The sequence below is a fragment of the Gobius niger genome (genome assembly GCF_951799975.1).
Source record: "Gobius niger genome assembly, chromosome: 23".
Taxonomy (NCBI): Eukaryota; Metazoa; Chordata; class Actinopteri; order Gobiiformes; family Gobiidae; genus Gobius; species Gobius niger.
The window spans coordinates 6,396,567-6,414,336 of NC_136874.1; the positions used below are offsets into that span (position 1 = coordinate 6,396,567).

A 17,770-nucleotide genomic window follows, 5' to 3' on the forward strand; every position below is an offset into this window, starting at 1 on the left:
ATAGCTTGTTGTTTTTTCATCACATTTTTGTTGTTTTTTTCGTCACATTTTTGTTATTTTTTTCATCACATTTTTGTTATTTTTTTCATCACATTTTTGTTATTTTTTCATCACATTTTTGTTGTTTTTTCATCGCATTTTTATATTTTTTTCATCTCATTTTTGTTGTTTTTTCATCACATTTTTGTTATTTTTTTCATCTCATTTTTGTTATTTTTTCATCACATTTTTGTTATTTTTTCATCTCATTTTTGTTATTTTTTCATCACATTTTTGTTGTTTTTTCATCACATTTTTGTTGTTTTTTCATCTCATTTTTGTTGTTTTTTCATCACATTTTTGTTATTTTTTCATCACATTTTTGTTATTTTTTCATCACATTTTTGTTATTTTTTCATCACATTTTTGTTGTTTTTTCATCACATTTTTGTTGTTTTTTCATCACATTTTTGTTGTTTTTTCATCGCATTTTTGTTATTTTTTCATCACATTTTTGTTGTTTTTTCATCGCATTTTTATATTTTTTTCATCTCATTTTTGTTGTTTTTTCATCACATTTTTGTTATTTTTTCATCACATTTTTGTTATTTTTTCATCACATTTTTGTTGTTTTTTCATCACATTTTTGTTGTTTTTTCATCTCATTTTTGTTGTTTTTTCATCACATTTTTGTCGTTTTTTCATCTCATTTTTGTTGTTTTTTCATCTCATTTTGGTGTTTTTTTCGTCACATTTTTGTTGCATTTTTATCAAATTTTTATTATTTTTTCATCACATTTTTTTTTGTCTCATTTTATTTATTTTTTTCGTTTCATTTTTGTCATTTAGACACTTATTTCTCTCCACTGAAAATAATTGCTTTTAAAATGTTAATCTGTAACGTGCGTGTTGATACAGCTCAGCAAAACATCAAGGAAATTTACAAAACGATCCTGAATTATTAAGTGCTTCTGCTGCAAAGCAAACTCAAGTACTCAAAGCCTTAACATCCTTAACATCTATCATAAAACATGCACAATAGGCCTATCCTTCTCCCAATAAAGCGTGTGAAGCATTACCCGCCATGTCAATATCTTTCACACTTTCACCTTGTGTCCATTGCTATGACAACGCAATATTTATTTTTTGTGTAACTCGCGAGACGTATTTACCATCTTTTTTTTTTTTTTTTTTTTTTGTCGACGCAGGTGCCGCTTAGCAAAACAACTTAAAAACAAACGTCGCAAACACGCCATTCATTTGGCGGGCGCCCGTCCTTGACTGTGACGAGGTTTTGAAATGGTAATGATTTCTCTAAACGCTCCGGTCGCTTTCATGTTTTACCACAAGTGTGAGAATGGAAGTAGTCATCCCCATTATGCAGCGCTAATAAGGCTTTTCTCCCGCTGCTTCCCTGCTCCTGCCCCGCAGCTTATAGTATCCATACCTACGTGCTTAATCAGATGTGCCGCCGTCTTTTTGCTGCTTTTTGTGTTGGTTTAGTCACATTTTTTGTTCCTGGTTTAATCCTAGTTTATCACAGGTTTAGGTTTGTACGAGGATGGGGATACTACGTGCTGAAAGCTTAGGGCAGGCAGTGGATCAGTGGATGTGCCTGGTGTCATCGTGTCCATTGAGAGTCTTTGGGATGTGCTGCAGTGGTCGCACTCTCCCATCATCACTGCAAGATCCTGGGGAAGAATAAAAGCAGCACTGGGTCTTTTGATATTGCAGAGGCTTATTGAAACGATGCCACAGTGAATATTGTGTAGATAACGTAGAAAGTTTAGATTAACCGAGCCTTAACCGAGCACATTCTCTCTAGTCTGGCTTTACCCAAATAGAAAAGCTAAAAGACTAGAGCTTACAGGCTATAGGCCGGTGTAACGCCTCATTTGAAAGCTCAGACTGACAAAACTGATATCATCAGATTTCATTTTCGCCACTTTTTTGCTGAGTGTTTGTCATATTTTTGTTTTTTGTTGTGGGTTTTTTAATTTCTTTTTGTTGTTTTTTTCTGATTTGTTTTTGTTTATTTTGCCGTAGAAGCTATTAAATAGTATTATCACTAAATCATCATATTTTGACCATGTCCAGATCCCAAAAGTGAAGGTTGTAGTAAGTTGCTGGTATAATAATTAACACAATTTAGTGTCACTACATTGAAAACTGTAGAATTAAAATTTTCATATATTGACATGCATTTCAAAATAAAGGTCCAGATCCAAAACATTAAGGTTGTAGTAAGTTGCTAGTATGAAAATTGATAAGTGGTGTAAATTTAGTGCCAATCCAGTAAAAGCTGTTGAAGATTAATATCCAAAAATTGTCATATTTGTGCATGAATTTCAAAATAAAGGTCCAGATCCAAAAAATGAAGGTTGTAGTAAGTTGCTGGTATAATAATTAACAAAATGTAGTGTCACTACATTGAAAACTGTAGAAGCTATTGGAGAGTAATGTCCATAAATGTTCATATATCGACATGCATTTCAAAATAAAGGTCCAGATCCAAAAAAGTGGTGTAAATTTAGTGCCAATCCAGTAAAAAATGTAGAAGATATTGAAGATTAATATCCATAAATTGTCATATTTGTGCATAAATTTCAAAATAAAGGTCCAGATCCAAGAGATAAAGGTTGTGCCAAAGTGGAGAAAATGTGCTCGGTTCAGGTGGTTGGTTAAGAGGTCAAACTAATAGAAATAGAAAAAGTATTATGCAATGAGAAATAGTCAGTATATGTCCCATGGCACGGACGGGCAGCCGCTCTTCCGTCAGTCTACCCCAGGGCAGCTGTGGATACACATAAGTATAGTATAGTATGAGGATAATGATTTATGGTTTATCCGCTGTTTTGGTCCACATTTCTCCTGATATTGAAGATGCTAATCCTAATATGCAGCATAACTATCTCTCTCTCCCTCCCCCTGCCCCCTTAGCCCATAGTATGTGCTTAATCATAGGGGGATCGTCCTGTTTTAGCTCCAGTGTAGCCATATGTTTCACAGTTCTGCTCCGTTTGAAATGCAGCGCCGCAAGAACGTGCTCAATCCGCCGGAAATTTACACTTTTCCTGGTGTCGCTGAACAGGAATTTAATTAGACGGAGCCACAAAAGATGCCAAGTCGGGATAGTCGGTCTTTGCCTGATGTGTTGACGACAAACTGGTATTTTGTTCTCAGAGTGGAGGAGAATCATAAAGTATCATGTGTGTCGAACATAATTGCTGTGTATGTCTATGATTTCAGCCCGACATTTTTTTGTGTTGATTGGCTATTCTAACAACTATGTCTATGTTACTGAAACAATCATCACAATTAAAGCTGAAATGAGCGGTTAAGTAGTTTTCAGTAGTTCAGCCGTTGCCATGTACTTTTTCTGTTCTTTACAAATAGCGCATTTCCCCTGAACACTGCACACTATAATCTTTGTTAGGAAGATAATTCACAAAGCACTGTTAGCACACTCTTAGACACCAACTTACAGAAACCTTCAATCTAAACCTGTCCATGGGTTATCAATGGCAGAAATAGTGATATTGTCTTTTTTTAGGTACTCCATTTGAAATAGTAGAGGTTTTAGCATCAGTAAATCCATGTCCATGGTGTGAAGTGCGTTAAAACTGTGTAACGCACGGCTCCTCGTTGTTTAATTCGCTTATACCATGGTCACACAAACTGAAACTTTTCATTGTGGTTTGGAGTTCTTGTTCACATTAAAACACTTGAGTGAGTTAGATGTATTTACCAGCAGTAACTCAGCAGCTAACGGAGTTGTTCCACGGCTTTCTCCACTTTTTATGCTCTTTTTAGCTAATGTTAGTCTATGGAAATGAATGCTAACAGCTGCAAAGATGGCAGATCTCCATGGAAACTGTGGAATTTCCCGAATTTTACAGAACATGATTTAACTGTTGTCGGACTAGCTGTGCGTTTTATAGTTTTAACGCATGCCAGTTAGCCAATCAGAATCGAGTATTCACCCAGACCATAGATACAGATGGCATCGCGTCATAGAAGGGGGTGTGGCCTTGCTGAGGGGGAAAACAGAATCTTTTGGGAAACACAATTTTTTCACTCTTTTTAGCCATTTCTGGCAAAATATGAACTTATTTATCACATACAAAGAAAGTCAAGTCTAAATCGGGTCCATATGGATGTTTATTCACAGCTGATTGTTCAGTAGAAGCGAAAAATAAAGTATTATGTGATTATAAATAATTCAAACATAATTGCTGCGTATGTCTATGATTTCAGCCCGACATTTTTTTGTGTTGATTGGCTATTCTAACAACTATGTCTATGTTACAGAAACAATCATCACAATTAAAGCTGAAGTGAGACCCGTGGCTTCCATAGAAGCGGGAAAAAAAACGACTACGACTGCTGTTTTTTGTAGCTTTGTAGCTTTTTTGTATACAGACGGCAACTCTGGAATTGCCCATATATGGTCATGTTTGAAAACAGGGGAAAACTATTTGGAGAAAAATCTACTTTAATAAATGCTGAATTGTGAATTGTGAATATAGTTTTCTACTAAATAAAGATACAAAGACATGGAGAGGAGCAAAGTGGTTCAACATGATGCTTCATGTTAGCATCGAGCTAATGCTAAGCTAGAGCTACAACTACCGTTTTTTCGCTTCTACTGAACAATCTGCTAAGTTTAAAAAAAGAGTGGGGTTGGGTCCCGACTCACCCTCCACTGTTTAGCATGGTGCTTTAATGCTAAACACAGAACCTTTATTTTCCCATAATATTGATTTTGTGGTCACAAAACGCGACCGCGTTTAAGGCCCCGTGTCCAGCGGCAGGACAAGACTGCAGTGCCTTTTAGCTGGAGGTTTTTGCCTACTGTGGGGCGAGACTTTTTCTTGTCAAGACGATGCTGTATTACCATGTAAGAAAATACCAACAAAATCCCTTCCCCGCTAATTGCCCGGGCGTGATGATAAATCCCCCCAACCCAGATGTCCCGAAAACATCTTATTTATGAAGAAAGCACATGCCGCCTCGTCTTTCCACACCTCTGCTCCTCTCCCCTATCCCGCCTTTAAATACTCCTGGCCAATCACCTTGAGAGCACGCCGCGCCTCTTTGATTTATCGTCCCGGGCCGGCTGCTTTTCCATCTTCGACCCCGGCTTGTCACATACGGGCTATAATTGGGCGACGCGCGTGACCCACCTAACGCAAGCTGCACAGTAGAAAGTACAGGGGAGGGGGGGGGGGGGGGGCATCCTTGGGAATTCACCATAGTACATTTCTCTTTTGGCTTTTCTTCCCGTTCCAAGTAAAAAAAAAAAAAAAAAAGTAGGACATCGAGCAGCACCATTAATTGTTTTGCCCTTTATATCTCAAAAACAGCGGGAGAACAAGTGCGCGCGGAGAGGAAGGATGAAAAGAAAAGTGGGCTTCTCAAATAGTGGTCGTGGTTAGTGCCAGTGAAATCTCTGTCCCGGCTTGGGCTTGAATTTGCTTAGTCCTGGTTTCATTCTAGCTTGTATAGTCCTGCATGATTTTAATTTGGTTAGGCTTTAGTAATCCCATTTTAGTCCCTGTAGTTTCCCTTCTCTGGATAGTTTAGTCTATGTATCGTCTTCAGTAAATATAGTTATGTTGAATTCTGGGGTTGACCTAATTTAGTCCTAATCTGACTCCTGACTTGAGTTTCTCCTGGATCAAAACCAGCTCATTTTTGCCACATTTTATATGTTTTGCTCTTTTTGTCATATTTTTGTTGCTCTTCTGTCATACTTTTGTTGTTTTGTCATCTAATTTTTGTTTAGTTTTTTCGTCACATTTTTGGGGGGGTTTTGTCAAAGAAATGTTTTGCTTTTTCGCCACATTTCCCCCCCCCCACATCTTTGTTGTTATTTGTCTCATTTTTGTTGTTTTTTCAACATATTTTTGTTGTTTTTTTGTCACATTTTTTTGTTTTTGTTACATTTTGTTGTTTTTTCATCATATTTTTGTTGTTTTTTGTCACATTTTTGTTCTTTTTTGTCACATTTTTGTTGTTTTTTTCATCAAATTTTTGTTGTTTTTTGTCACATTTTTGTTGTTTTTTTCATCACATTTTTGTTGTTTTTTGTCACATTTTTGTTGTTTTTTGTCACATTTTTGTTGTTTTTTTCATCACATTTTCGTTGGTTTTTTTCATCACAATTTTTTGGTTTTTTGTCACATTTTTTAGTTTTTTCACCATATATATATATATATATTTTTTTTTTTGTCACATTTTTTTGTTTTTTTTACATTTTGTTTTGTTTTTTCATCATATTTTATTTTTTTTTGCCACATTTTTGTTGTTTTTTCGTCAAATTTTTGTTGTTTTTTGTCACATTTTTGTTTTGTTTTATTCATCACATTTTGGGGGTTTTTTCATCACATTTTTTTCTTTTTTTCCACATTTTTTTGTTTTTTTCCACATTTTTAAATTTTTTCATATACTGTATATATATTTGTCACACTTTGGTTGTTTTTTCGTCACATTTTGTTTTTTTTGGTCAAATTTTTTTGTTTTTTCATTATATATATTTTTAGTCACATTTTGGTTTTTTTTTGTCACATTTTGGTTGATTTCTCATATTTTTTTTGTCACATTTTGGGTTTTTTTTGTCACATTTTTGTCGATTTTTTTGTCTTTTTTTTTTGTGTCACATTTTTCCAGTTTTTGACCTTCTTCCCTCCTCACCTGAGTCCTGACTGGAGTTCGTCCTGTATCAATCCCAGCTCAAGGATCGGACAAATAAAAGCAAAGCAAAAAACCTGTACCCAATTACCTGACAGTCTTTTCCATCTCCTTCCATTTTAACAGGAGGCCGCATCCAGTTTCGCCGAGTGGGAGCGCCTGATGAAGGGGATGGGGTCAAAGGCCGTCGCCGCGGACAACCCCTTCACTGAAGTCATGGGGCTGGTCACACAAATGTACAAGCAGACCGCCATCGCAAAGGTAATGAGGGGAGCAGGTGGTCTAAACATAGAGCTGGCGTGTCCCCGGGGCACGGCAGGAAGACGTACGGTCCCTGCACTTGTCAGCAATTAAAATTAAATGTCAGTGTGTATCGTCACGGAGCATCATCAGAAATAGTCATAGTTACACTTAAGCAGAAAAAAAATGTCTTCTTCGCTTCTTCACTCATCTGAGGAGTGAAGTTGTCCAAGTTGTTGTCCGACCACTTTGCGTTGATCTAGGCCAGGGATGCTAAAACCGTCCGAGGCCTCCCCAGTGGGACACGAGGCACCGCTCAACAGGGGAGAGACTGAATGATTAAGATTCATGCGGCACCAATAAGAAGATCAGGCGAGGCGTCCATGGCTGGAGATGTGGTGTAATTAACTTTGAGCAGTAGGTGTTATGTTGTTGGAAAACTGTCGGCTCGATCACTGCAGAAAGTCATCTTGAAATACGTACATTTGCCTTTGATTTTGAATTTTCGTAAGGTACATTTTAGAAATCTCGTATTCCGTATTTTCCGGACTATACGTTTTTTTCCTTTTTTAAAAATTGAAAGGTATAATTTCACATGCCACTAGAGGGCACTGCAGGCTAATCGAGCTGCAGAAAGAAAGTTTGGTGTGAGCGAGAAGCGGAGGTTACTCTTAAAAGAAGAAAACAAAACAAAGCTAATCATAGATACAAAAAAGTTAAGGGGAAAACAGTTTGGAGAAAAATCTAAACTTTCTCTAATTATTCAAAAACTACTTTAACGAACGCTGAATTATGAATATAGTTTTCTACTAAATAAAGATACAAAGACATGGGGAGGAGCAAAGTGGTTCAACAGCCCATAAATACATAAATAATGCAGAATGCCAACTTGATGCTACATGTTAGCATCGGGCTAGTGCTAACGGTTAGCTAGCGATAGCTACAACTGACGTTTTTTCACTTCTACTGAACAATCTGCTGTGAGAAAATATCCATATGGGCCCGAGTTACACTTGACTTTATTTATGCGTGATAAATAAGTTTATATTCCACCAGAAAATGGCTAAAAAGAGGGGAAAAGATTCTGTTTTCCCCCTTGGTGAAGCCACGCCCCCTTCTATGACGAGATGCCGTCTGTATCTATTCCATTATTTAAAAATATATCGATATATCTTAAAGAGGGGGTATTATGCTTTTTTCAATCACATAGCACCAGTTTATAGCACACTACAATGATGACGAAACCTTAAATTAAAATAACTGCCTTGTATAAAATTGCTCTCTCAAAATGGCTGTAGTGAATGGCTTGAAATAGGCCTCTGTCTCTTTAAGAACCTCTGACTCTTTCCGACACGCCCCCTCCACACGCTGTCTGTGGCATCAGTGGGGAGGGGGTTCTGCTGAGGAGCAGTGGTTGGTTACTCGGCTGGTGACGAAAGCTCGGAGGCGTCTCCAGGAGGTGGGGGCGTTCCTAGGAGGACTCAGGCAAACCTATCCCTAAAATGGCCGCCATCAGAGTTTTAACAGATTACTCAAAAATACGTGAATGTGCCAAGGCAACACTTCAGGCATGTTTTTAATGAGGGAATGACATAATAACATGATGGAAAGCTTGAAAAAGTCCATTTTGCATAATACCCCCCCTTTAAATATCGATATATCGCCCAGCCCTACTATCTATAAATCCATTCCCTCACATTTCAGTTATTCGTCTCTCTCTTCTACGTCAAACACGCCAGCCCACACTCCGGTAAACATCATACACCGTGATCCTTGCCCTCCCTGAGTTCTTCTGTCCCATGTTCGCCTATTCCTATCCTCGCTATAACTCCTATTTGAAACCCTTCAGCAGCAGAAGCCGATTTCGCACCTTCTTCTGGCGCTTAATCCCCGCAGCATCTGAAGTGCGAGAAGTACTTTCCAAACCGCACGCGTTACTTCAACTTACAAACCGAGCCGTTCCATTTGATTTACAAGTGCGACCAGAACCCGGCTCTCCGCAAACGAGAGCGGGGGGCCTCAGAGGCGACGAACAATAAGCATATAGGTGAAATTACCAAACCGTCTCCATGGTAACGGCCCCCATGCTGGCCGGCCGGCGGTCGGAAGAGCACTTAGACAAAGCAGGGGAGTTACAGCTGCTGTATTATTTAGCCGTGTCCAGCTATGGCATGATTACACCTTATCACCAAGTTACACCGCGCACCGAAATAGCATCTCCGCCGTGCTGTTGCCATGGAAACTCGGCTTCTCCGCGGCGCCCGTTTTTTATGGCACTTATATATGTTTTTTTTTCTTCTTCTTCTTTTCGTTTTTAATGAGAGAAAAATAAGTGGCGTAGAAAAGGATATGAGCATCAGAAGGGAGGGGGGGGGGGGTCAGAAGGGCGGGCGGTGAGAGTCCAACAAGTTACTGCAAACGTTTGATGGGTTTACGGTAGCCTCTGCGGCGCCGGGGGGTTTCGGCGGTGGGAGCAATCGGCGCAATAGTAAGAAGAGTAATAAGGTGTTTATATCAGTAACAGCTACAGGAGGTGTTGTAGTTTTTTTTTTTTTTTTTTTCTCCCCCCGTTTTAAGACCAGCATCGGTTGGGAAAAATAAAAGTGATTCTGTGGACAAATCTGAAAGATGAATGAGGCGATGCCGTGCTGTGTGAGGTTTTGCAAAGCATTTATTTGTTTCAGAAGTGAGTGTTTTTAATGCTGTTTCCGCTGAGTCGTTCCCTTCCTTTCAGCACCAGTCGCAAATCACGCATTACGTTGTCTCACTTTCAACCTTTTCATGTCTTGGAGAGGGTCCTTGAACCAGGAATATAGTGTAATGATGCGTATAATTTAGTTTATTAGATATGTTTGTGTTGGCTCTCCGTCGTACTGATGTTTTCCATCCAATGTAGTTCACATTTTCACATATTAAAGCTGCATTATGGAACTTTTTATGTTTTATTATATTTTACCTTTTAGTGACCCGGCGTATGTATGGTTAGCATGGCGCCTTTTCTTTCCATCACATTGGCTCCAGGATCGAGTTTCTTAAGCTTAAAAACATAACTTTTACCACCTAAATCTAAGCAATGAACATGCTGTTATCATTGGAAAGCTACGAGCCAGGGGAATCTAATCGGTGAGATAGTTTCAACCTCCGCAGACGCATTTTGTATTGTATTTTTGTATGCAGTTATATTAAAAAGATGGCTGCACCAGATTTAGCACTATGCCATTTTATACTCACTACTGCCACCTCTGGTCATACGTAGAACTGCAACTTCTATATTAAGCTCATGCATGACGGACTTCGGACCCAAAGTAACAACTTTTTGAGTGACAGTGCAGGATTTTAGAGGCAGTTGTGGTGAACAGGTCAGAGCTCATTCTACACATTAGGACATGGCTGGAACATTTAGGAGGAGGAAAATACATCATTTTAGCATTTTTAAACTCCGTTATGTATATTAAGTTATGCAGAAGATATAGGTGAAATATTCTATACTGATTTGGTTCTTTTTCATGACCTAACTCAGTAGGTCTGTTACAAAAGCCAAGCAATATTTTTGGTGATGTTATAATAACAAATAAACACTCTTATCTTATCTTATCATTCTTAATGCTTTGAAAATATAGGTATCGGATTGCAATATATATTACAAACAATATTTTAGAATATCGGATTGGATCGGAATATAAAAAATCTGGATGAGTACATCCCACAATGAGCTGGTCAATTTCTATAGACCTGTAAATGTACAATATCTAAGCATTTTTAACAGCTGTCATCCTGCCTTTACTTGCGCTCACTATTTTTAGTAAATTGAACTAAATAAAAGGTGCATTATCATTAGTTCTGGCCCTAATCTATTGTTAAAGTATAATTTAATATAGTTTTGTTCAAGTATGTGCTACATGTGGAGGACTGCTCTTTCTCCGCTGCGCTTATCATCCCTGAGTAAATAATTGTTCTAAATATATTAACCTTCCCTCATTACGTGTTGAGTTGGAGAGCTGACCCTCCTCTCAATTAGCCGTTAGAACGCTTTAGCGTGAGCAGGCCGGCCCCGGGGTTAACTAAGACCGGAGATAACCACCAAACGCAATCATGGATGTGGCTCTTCCCCTCCTCGCGACTGCCCTGCTCTCGCAGAGGTTCCCTGATTGGATTTGTGCTCACTTTAGCCTAAACCACTAAAACCTGCTTTTTTATTACTAAGCCCCGTCTGCCCACTGCCCAGACGCCTCAGAGTACTCAATACTCATTTCCTCCTCTTAGACTTCTTAGGTACACTTTCTTTTCCTGGATGAGGATGATGGTGGAGGCTGGTTTCAGGCTTTTTCACATCAGCCCGATAATCTCCGGTGGGACACGTTTGTTTTGGTGAGAGCAGCGCCATCGGACGTGGAGGAGATAGTTTGTGGAGAGCTTTTGGCCATCGAGATTGTAGAGTCACAAAGTAGCTGTTTCTTCTTCTACAGTTTCAGCGCCTCGTTCTACACTACCTGATTATGTTACACGTGTCATAGTTTAAACCCAAAAACTCCACATTTTTAAAGCCCATAATCCAACATGGTCGATTCTGAGCCGTTCTGTGGTCCAAGTGTGTTCATCATGCACTCCTGGAGCTGGAGGTTATTTTTTTAAGAAAATGATTCCTATAGCTGCCAGCAGGGGGAGCCCCACTTAAAATCCATTGATAAAACCGTGAGTGAAACGCAGCAGTTGTAGAACATTATTACGCTTCACACATGTGCTGTTGTTCTAGGCTTTGGTCCACCTTTAGTCCTGGTTTAGTCCCAGTTTGATTCTTGTTTAGTCTTATTATCACTAGAGGTTGATGGCCAATACCGATATGCTCAGACGATATTTTTGACCGATTTTTCCAAATGTCTGGTCTATAATCCTGTAAAAACATAAATACTTGGCTGCTCCAGCTGTGGCCGATTTTATTTTATTACTTTAGGTGGTTCAGTCATAGTTTCTGTCCCAGCTTTGATTAGTTGCCGTTAACATTAGCATGTTGCTGTTAGCATTAGCATGTTGCTGTTAGCCTTAGCATGTTGCTGTTAGCCTTAGCATACTGTTGCTATCCAATATTGTACATCCAATTACACAATGGAGATTATCTTTTTCACTCAAACTTGTAAATACTGTTTAAGTGGTGCTAGCTCTCAGTTACCTTTGCCCGTTAGCCTGTTAGCTTCTTCTTCATGATTCCATTAGTGTGTATTGCGACCCGGTGCAGGGAAAGTTGCAAGAGTGGTTTTCAGGCCAGAGACACCAGGGGGAGAGGAAATGTGAATTTATTAAGGTAAACAAGTTCTGCTTTAAAACTAACTCAGCGATTCTGTGCTTCAAAATGACATGCAGCATGTCCATATTCACTGAGGTTTAGTGAAACCTACAGTACATTTAACGAATTTGTAGCTAACCAATTTTCATTACGATGTTTCTCTGTTTCCCTTGGACCTCAAAAGTTGTAGGAGGACTCATTTTAAAGGCCTGACTTTGCTCTTTCCAATGCAAGAACGGGAAGTCTATCACTTTCGGTCCTGAAGATCTCGGTCGACCTCTAATTATTACCGATTTAATCCTAATTTTGTCTTGGTGTAGGTTTAAGTCCAACTAGATCCCCATTTGCTTCTTATCATATGATTGCTATAGCGTAACTGCTCCATTGCGAGTTTGTCTGAGCGCCTTGGTGCAGGTCTATCCCCTCCACGTGCCCGATATCCTCGGTCGATGTGACGCTCTTGTGCACCTTCCTTTAATTCCTAACCAAGTCTTAATTCTCCGTACTGTGTGTCACTGTGACCTCCTTCTGCCGACTACCCTCGCTCTTGCCAGTCCCGCGTTTGGCCACCGATCAACCAGAAAAAAATGAAAATATAAAAAACAGAAATTCTTTGGGTTATTTTTATTGCCCTTACCCACCAGCCAAGCATCTGCTCCCAATTACCCAGAGAGGACAGCTCTGATGCCGGACTTTAAAGCCAGCTAACGCTTCCTCACCCCCACATCGGCGCGAAGTTTGTGTTGCACTAATTAAACTCAACGGAAAGGAAGGGGGTGTGGGGGGTTTGGGGGGGAAAGATGCGTGCAAAGCCAAAGCTGTCAGTAATTTGGACCCCCCCCAGATGAGATCAGAGTCGGGGGTCGCGAGGCTGGCGCTGACATGCATTAGCTAGCGTGTTGGCTAATTACCGGCCCGGCGGAGAAGGCGCAGGAGCTCCCCCTTCGTGAGCAGGTGTGATGGGGGGTAGGACTCGCGATTGTACCTCAGGATGTACAGGAACAAGTGGAGGAATGCGGAGTACTTTAAAAAATGTACTAACAGAATAACCCTCCCCTGTCATCCCTCATGAAGTTACTTCATTAGCGGGGAAAATAATAGGCAATCCCTATACATATCGCTAAATCAGTGAGGTCTTCCTTCCAAGCTCTTCATGGTCCCTTAACCTCCACCTGAACCGACCACATTTTCTCCAGTTTGGCTTTACCCAAATCAAAGAGCACCCTGAAAAAAAGCGTCAAAAGCAGTGGTTGAAAAACTGACAAAAAAGCAATGATTGAAAATAAAAGAGCAACATTAAAGTTACAAAAGACAAAAGACCAATAAAAACGTGATGAAACTGTTACAAAAAGCAACAAGAAACAAAAAAAGGGCGACAAAAAAGTGACAAAACTAAAAGGGACTATACGGAGTTTAAACATGCTAATCCTCTACATGTTCCAGCCATGTCCTAATGCAGCCATTCCCAAAGTTCAGGACATCACGGCCCCCTTATTCATCAGAAAATCTCTCGTGGCCCCCCAAATCATAATAATTTACTCCACTGAGAAGAAGAATATTTTAATTTTACAGCTAAAATGACATAAAAAGTAACATCTAGCAATGACAGCAGGCTAAATACAGGTTTAAAATGGTGTGTTTGTCCAGATAAATGTATTTTTCATTGTGCCTGTTTTGCAGACAAGCTTTGGGGGCTTCTGTAGTGACTCTGAGGCCCCACTTTGGGAACCACTGTCCTAATGTGTAGAATTAGCCCAGACCTATTCACCACAACTGCCTCTAAAATCCTGCACTGTCACTCAAAAAGGTGTTCGGGTCAGAAGTGCCGTCAGGAAAACCTCATTATCTTTACTACTTAATGCTATAAACTGCCTTTTTACCAGTATCAATGTAAGCCAGTGATAAGAACTTCCTCCTAAACCATACACTCAATACTTCTCCTACATTCATGAGTACGTAGCTGTGATACTTGAGTAGTATTATTTTGAAGTTGGGACGTGATGGCTCGAGTGGTTGTCAGGGCACTGAGCGTAGGAGCAGAATTCTGTCTCCAGAAATGCGTAGTAAGGACAAATCAGGCCTGCGCTCTCTCACTAGTTGCTTCTCTCCTTGTGACATTTCCTCTGTCTCTTTGGCCGGGGGCGCTGGAACGAGCCCCTCGCTTATTGGGCATCATCACCCACCGCCAAACCCACGGAAATTGCTCCTGTTTTTAGATCGTTTAGCCTCGCGCGCCGTGAATAGTGCCCGCTCGATCGACGTACAGCGGATTCACTAAAGACGGCTCGGGTCTATTAAGAAATGCTAAACAACAGGTAGAAAGACTGGAGGTGACGCCAGGATATAACTCTCGTACAACAGTTGAGAAAGTGAACTTTTTACTTTTTGCAGTAATTGTGGTTTGAGCTGTCACTTTGACAGGTAACCGGCCTAATAGCCTCTTTTGGGGTTTTGCTAAAGCTGGAGATTCTGAAAATACCCTCCTTCTGTTGCTCTCCCGCCTGCACAGTTTGTCAGGCTGTAGAAAAACAGAAGGTTAAACCAGGCACAGATCAGGCGAAACAATACGACCACCTGTGTGATACTGACCACTCACTGACCACTGCAGGAGGGGAGACACTTTCAGCCATTCAAAGCCCTTTGTCCATATATATCACGATCACGATATTATTGCGATATTTCACTAAAAGGTTTCAACACGTTCCATTCTAATTAAACACAAATCATAAGGAGCTTGTTTTTCAGGAAATTTAACTACATTCGGACATGTTTAACCTCTTAACCCCCACGTTAACTGAGCACATTTTCTCCATTTCAGCTTTACCCAAATCTAAAAGCTCCTACAAAGAGAGACCTACAAACCTGAGACCGACAAAGCTGATCTGAAGTCATCTTTTTTCTTTTTCCATCTCATTTTCGCCACTTTTTTGTTGCCTTTATGTCACATTTTGTTGCTCTGTTTGTGGATTTTTTGGCCTGTTTTTGTTGCATTTTCACCATCATTTTCTTCTCGTTTTGACGCTATTTTGACGTTTTTTGTTTACGGTGTATAGGCCAGTGTAGCGGCTCATTTGAAAGCTAAGACCTACAAAACTGAACTAAGCTTCTTTGTTGTGACTGTCATGTTTTCGTCCTTTTCGGTTGTGTTTTCATCACATTTTTGTTGCTTTTTTCACCTTGATCAGTTACATTACACTCATAAAAAACATAAGGTAGCCAAAACACTACAAAAAAGCAACGAAAACGTGACAAAAATGTGGCAAAAAACCCCCAGTGAAAAACGTTTTGTAGGTCTTAGCTTTCAAATGAGGCATTACACTGGCCTATAGGCTGTAAGCTCTCCAGTTAAGAAGCTTTTAGATTTTGGTAAAGCAGAACTGGAGAAAAGTTTGCAAAAAAAATCACTTTTTTACCTTTTTTTTATCATAACTTTTTTGTCAATTTTTCAATCATTGCTTTATTGTTGCTTTTTTGTCACATTTTGTCTCATTTTTGTCTCATTTTATAATTTTTTTTGCTTTGTTTACATACTCATTTTCGTCTCATTATTAGCGCTACTTTGATGCTTTTTTTCAAGAAGCTTTTAGATTTGGGTAAAGCCAAACTGTAGAAAATGTGGTCAGTTCAGGTGGGGGTTAAGAGGTTTAAAATGTGCTCCATATTATCTTTGTTTTGGTCCCGATTTAGTGTCTTTTGAAGGAAGTGTTTACGGATTTTTGTTGAAATTTAATTGAACATATTCACTCTCCTTCTCCCTCTTGCATCAACACACGGTAACGCGACATAGAGATGGCTTTATCTCCAGCAGCATCTATTACAAAGCACCCAGACTAATTAAAGCCGGTTATCCTCGCGCCTCTATCAACAGGACTCAGAAGGTCAATTTATCGCCTGTATTGTCATTAAAATTAAAAAATCCCGCGAAAGAAAGGGCGCTTCACTAATCATATCTCCAACTTGTGACTTATCGATTTGCTCTCACTATCTGGCGCTCTGACAAATGCGCCCGGTCGCCTCTGCTCCTCGCTCCCTTTTCAAGTCAGGGCTCCATGCGCTCGATGGCGGATCGATCACAGCGGAGAGGATGCGCCGTGATTAATTGACTTCTTCACTGATCTTGCCGATCCTCGCGATGTGTGCGGGGCGGCGTCTGCTGATAGATATAGTCGGCCTCCGAGTCACTGCAGGTGAACGGGGAAGCTATCATTCAGAGACATCAGGGTGAAGCTTCGGCTGCAGATTCCTGACATCGTTCAAAAACACTGTGTTTAGTTTAATTTATGTTAATGTGTAAAATGACACAAATGACCTTTACTTTGAGCAAGCCAAATTCTTGATTTAAAGCAGAACTAAGTAACTCAAGCCCATAGAGGCCATAAGCGCCACTGCAGGTGTTTTTTTACTCATTAATTGTCCGTGAGAGTAAATACTACACCGACAGAAAAGACAAAGGGACAGAGGGATATTGTACATCCAGTTACACAATGGAGATAGTTTTTTTCACTCAAACTTGGCTGTAAATACTGTTTAAGTGGTGCTAGCCCGCAGTTAGCTTTGCCCGTTAGCCTGTTAGCTTCTTCTTCGTGATTCTATTAGTGTGTATTGTGCCTCCGACCCGGTGCAGGGAAAGTTGCAAGTCTGGTTTTCTGGAAAGACCCCCCAATCATCACATTAACACTTGTATTAGCCTCAGAGGGACTACGGAAAGGATTTATTAAGGTAAACAAGTTACTTAGTACTGCTTTAAACTCTGAAACTAATATATGATAGACTCATTACATGCAAAGCGAGATATCTATAGTCTTTATTTGTTATAATTTTGAATATTAAGGCTCAGTTTGGAAAGCTCCCAAATTAAAAATCCCAGAAAATTAGAATATTTTGAAAATGGACTGTAAGCCATAATCATCAAAATTATAATTATAGGCTTGACATATGTCACTGTGCGTGTAATGAGTCTATATCATATATTAGTTTCACATTTTGAGTTGAATTAAATGAACTGAAATAAAATGAGCAGAAATAAATTAACTTTTGAATTAATTAACCTCTGTGTTTTACACTGTTCAGTGTCAGATAGTTTGACTTTTTATGACTATATTTTGTTTTTCTTTTTACAACATTTATATCTTGTATTACATTTGCATAACTTCATAAGTGAGAATAACTATAAACCATAAAGAGAACAGGAATATTCCAGTAACCAATACTAAGAATGATAGTACAGGGTGAGACCATATTTAAGAAAAAGTACTCAGTACTAGGATTTTCCAGTTGCCTGTACTAACATGTCTAGTAATCAGAACTTGTTTGATAAGTGATGAATACTTTGAAATCCTTCTTACTCATACTAGTAACCATTGCTTAACATTATGCATCGGGTTTACAATTTATTCCAAGTAACCGCAATGAGTTGGAGTTTACAGTGTAGAATATTTTATTTCATCATAAAATAAACTCATGCAAAAAATTAAATACGGTATGAACGAATTCTTCGGGAAAAATTCTAATGTGGTGATCGTTGATACTGTTTTTAGTAGAAATGTTGTTTGTAGGGTGTGAGAAAATGTATTTTGA

General features: G+C 39.3%; 1 protein-coding gene across 1 annotated transcript in view; it reads left to right on the forward strand.

Annotated features, from left to right (window-relative positions):
- Positions 1-17,770, forward strand: part of zranb3 (zinc finger, RAN-binding domain containing 3) — a 161,146-nt gene that overhangs the window by 45,617 nt on the left and 97,759 nt on the right. The window contains exon 8 of the mRNA XM_079581858.1: positions 6,799-6,933. Within this exon, the coding sequence (XP_079437984.1) occupies positions 6,799-6,933 (135 nt within the window). The remainder of the gene's footprint in view (positions 1-6,798; positions 6,934-17,770) is intronic.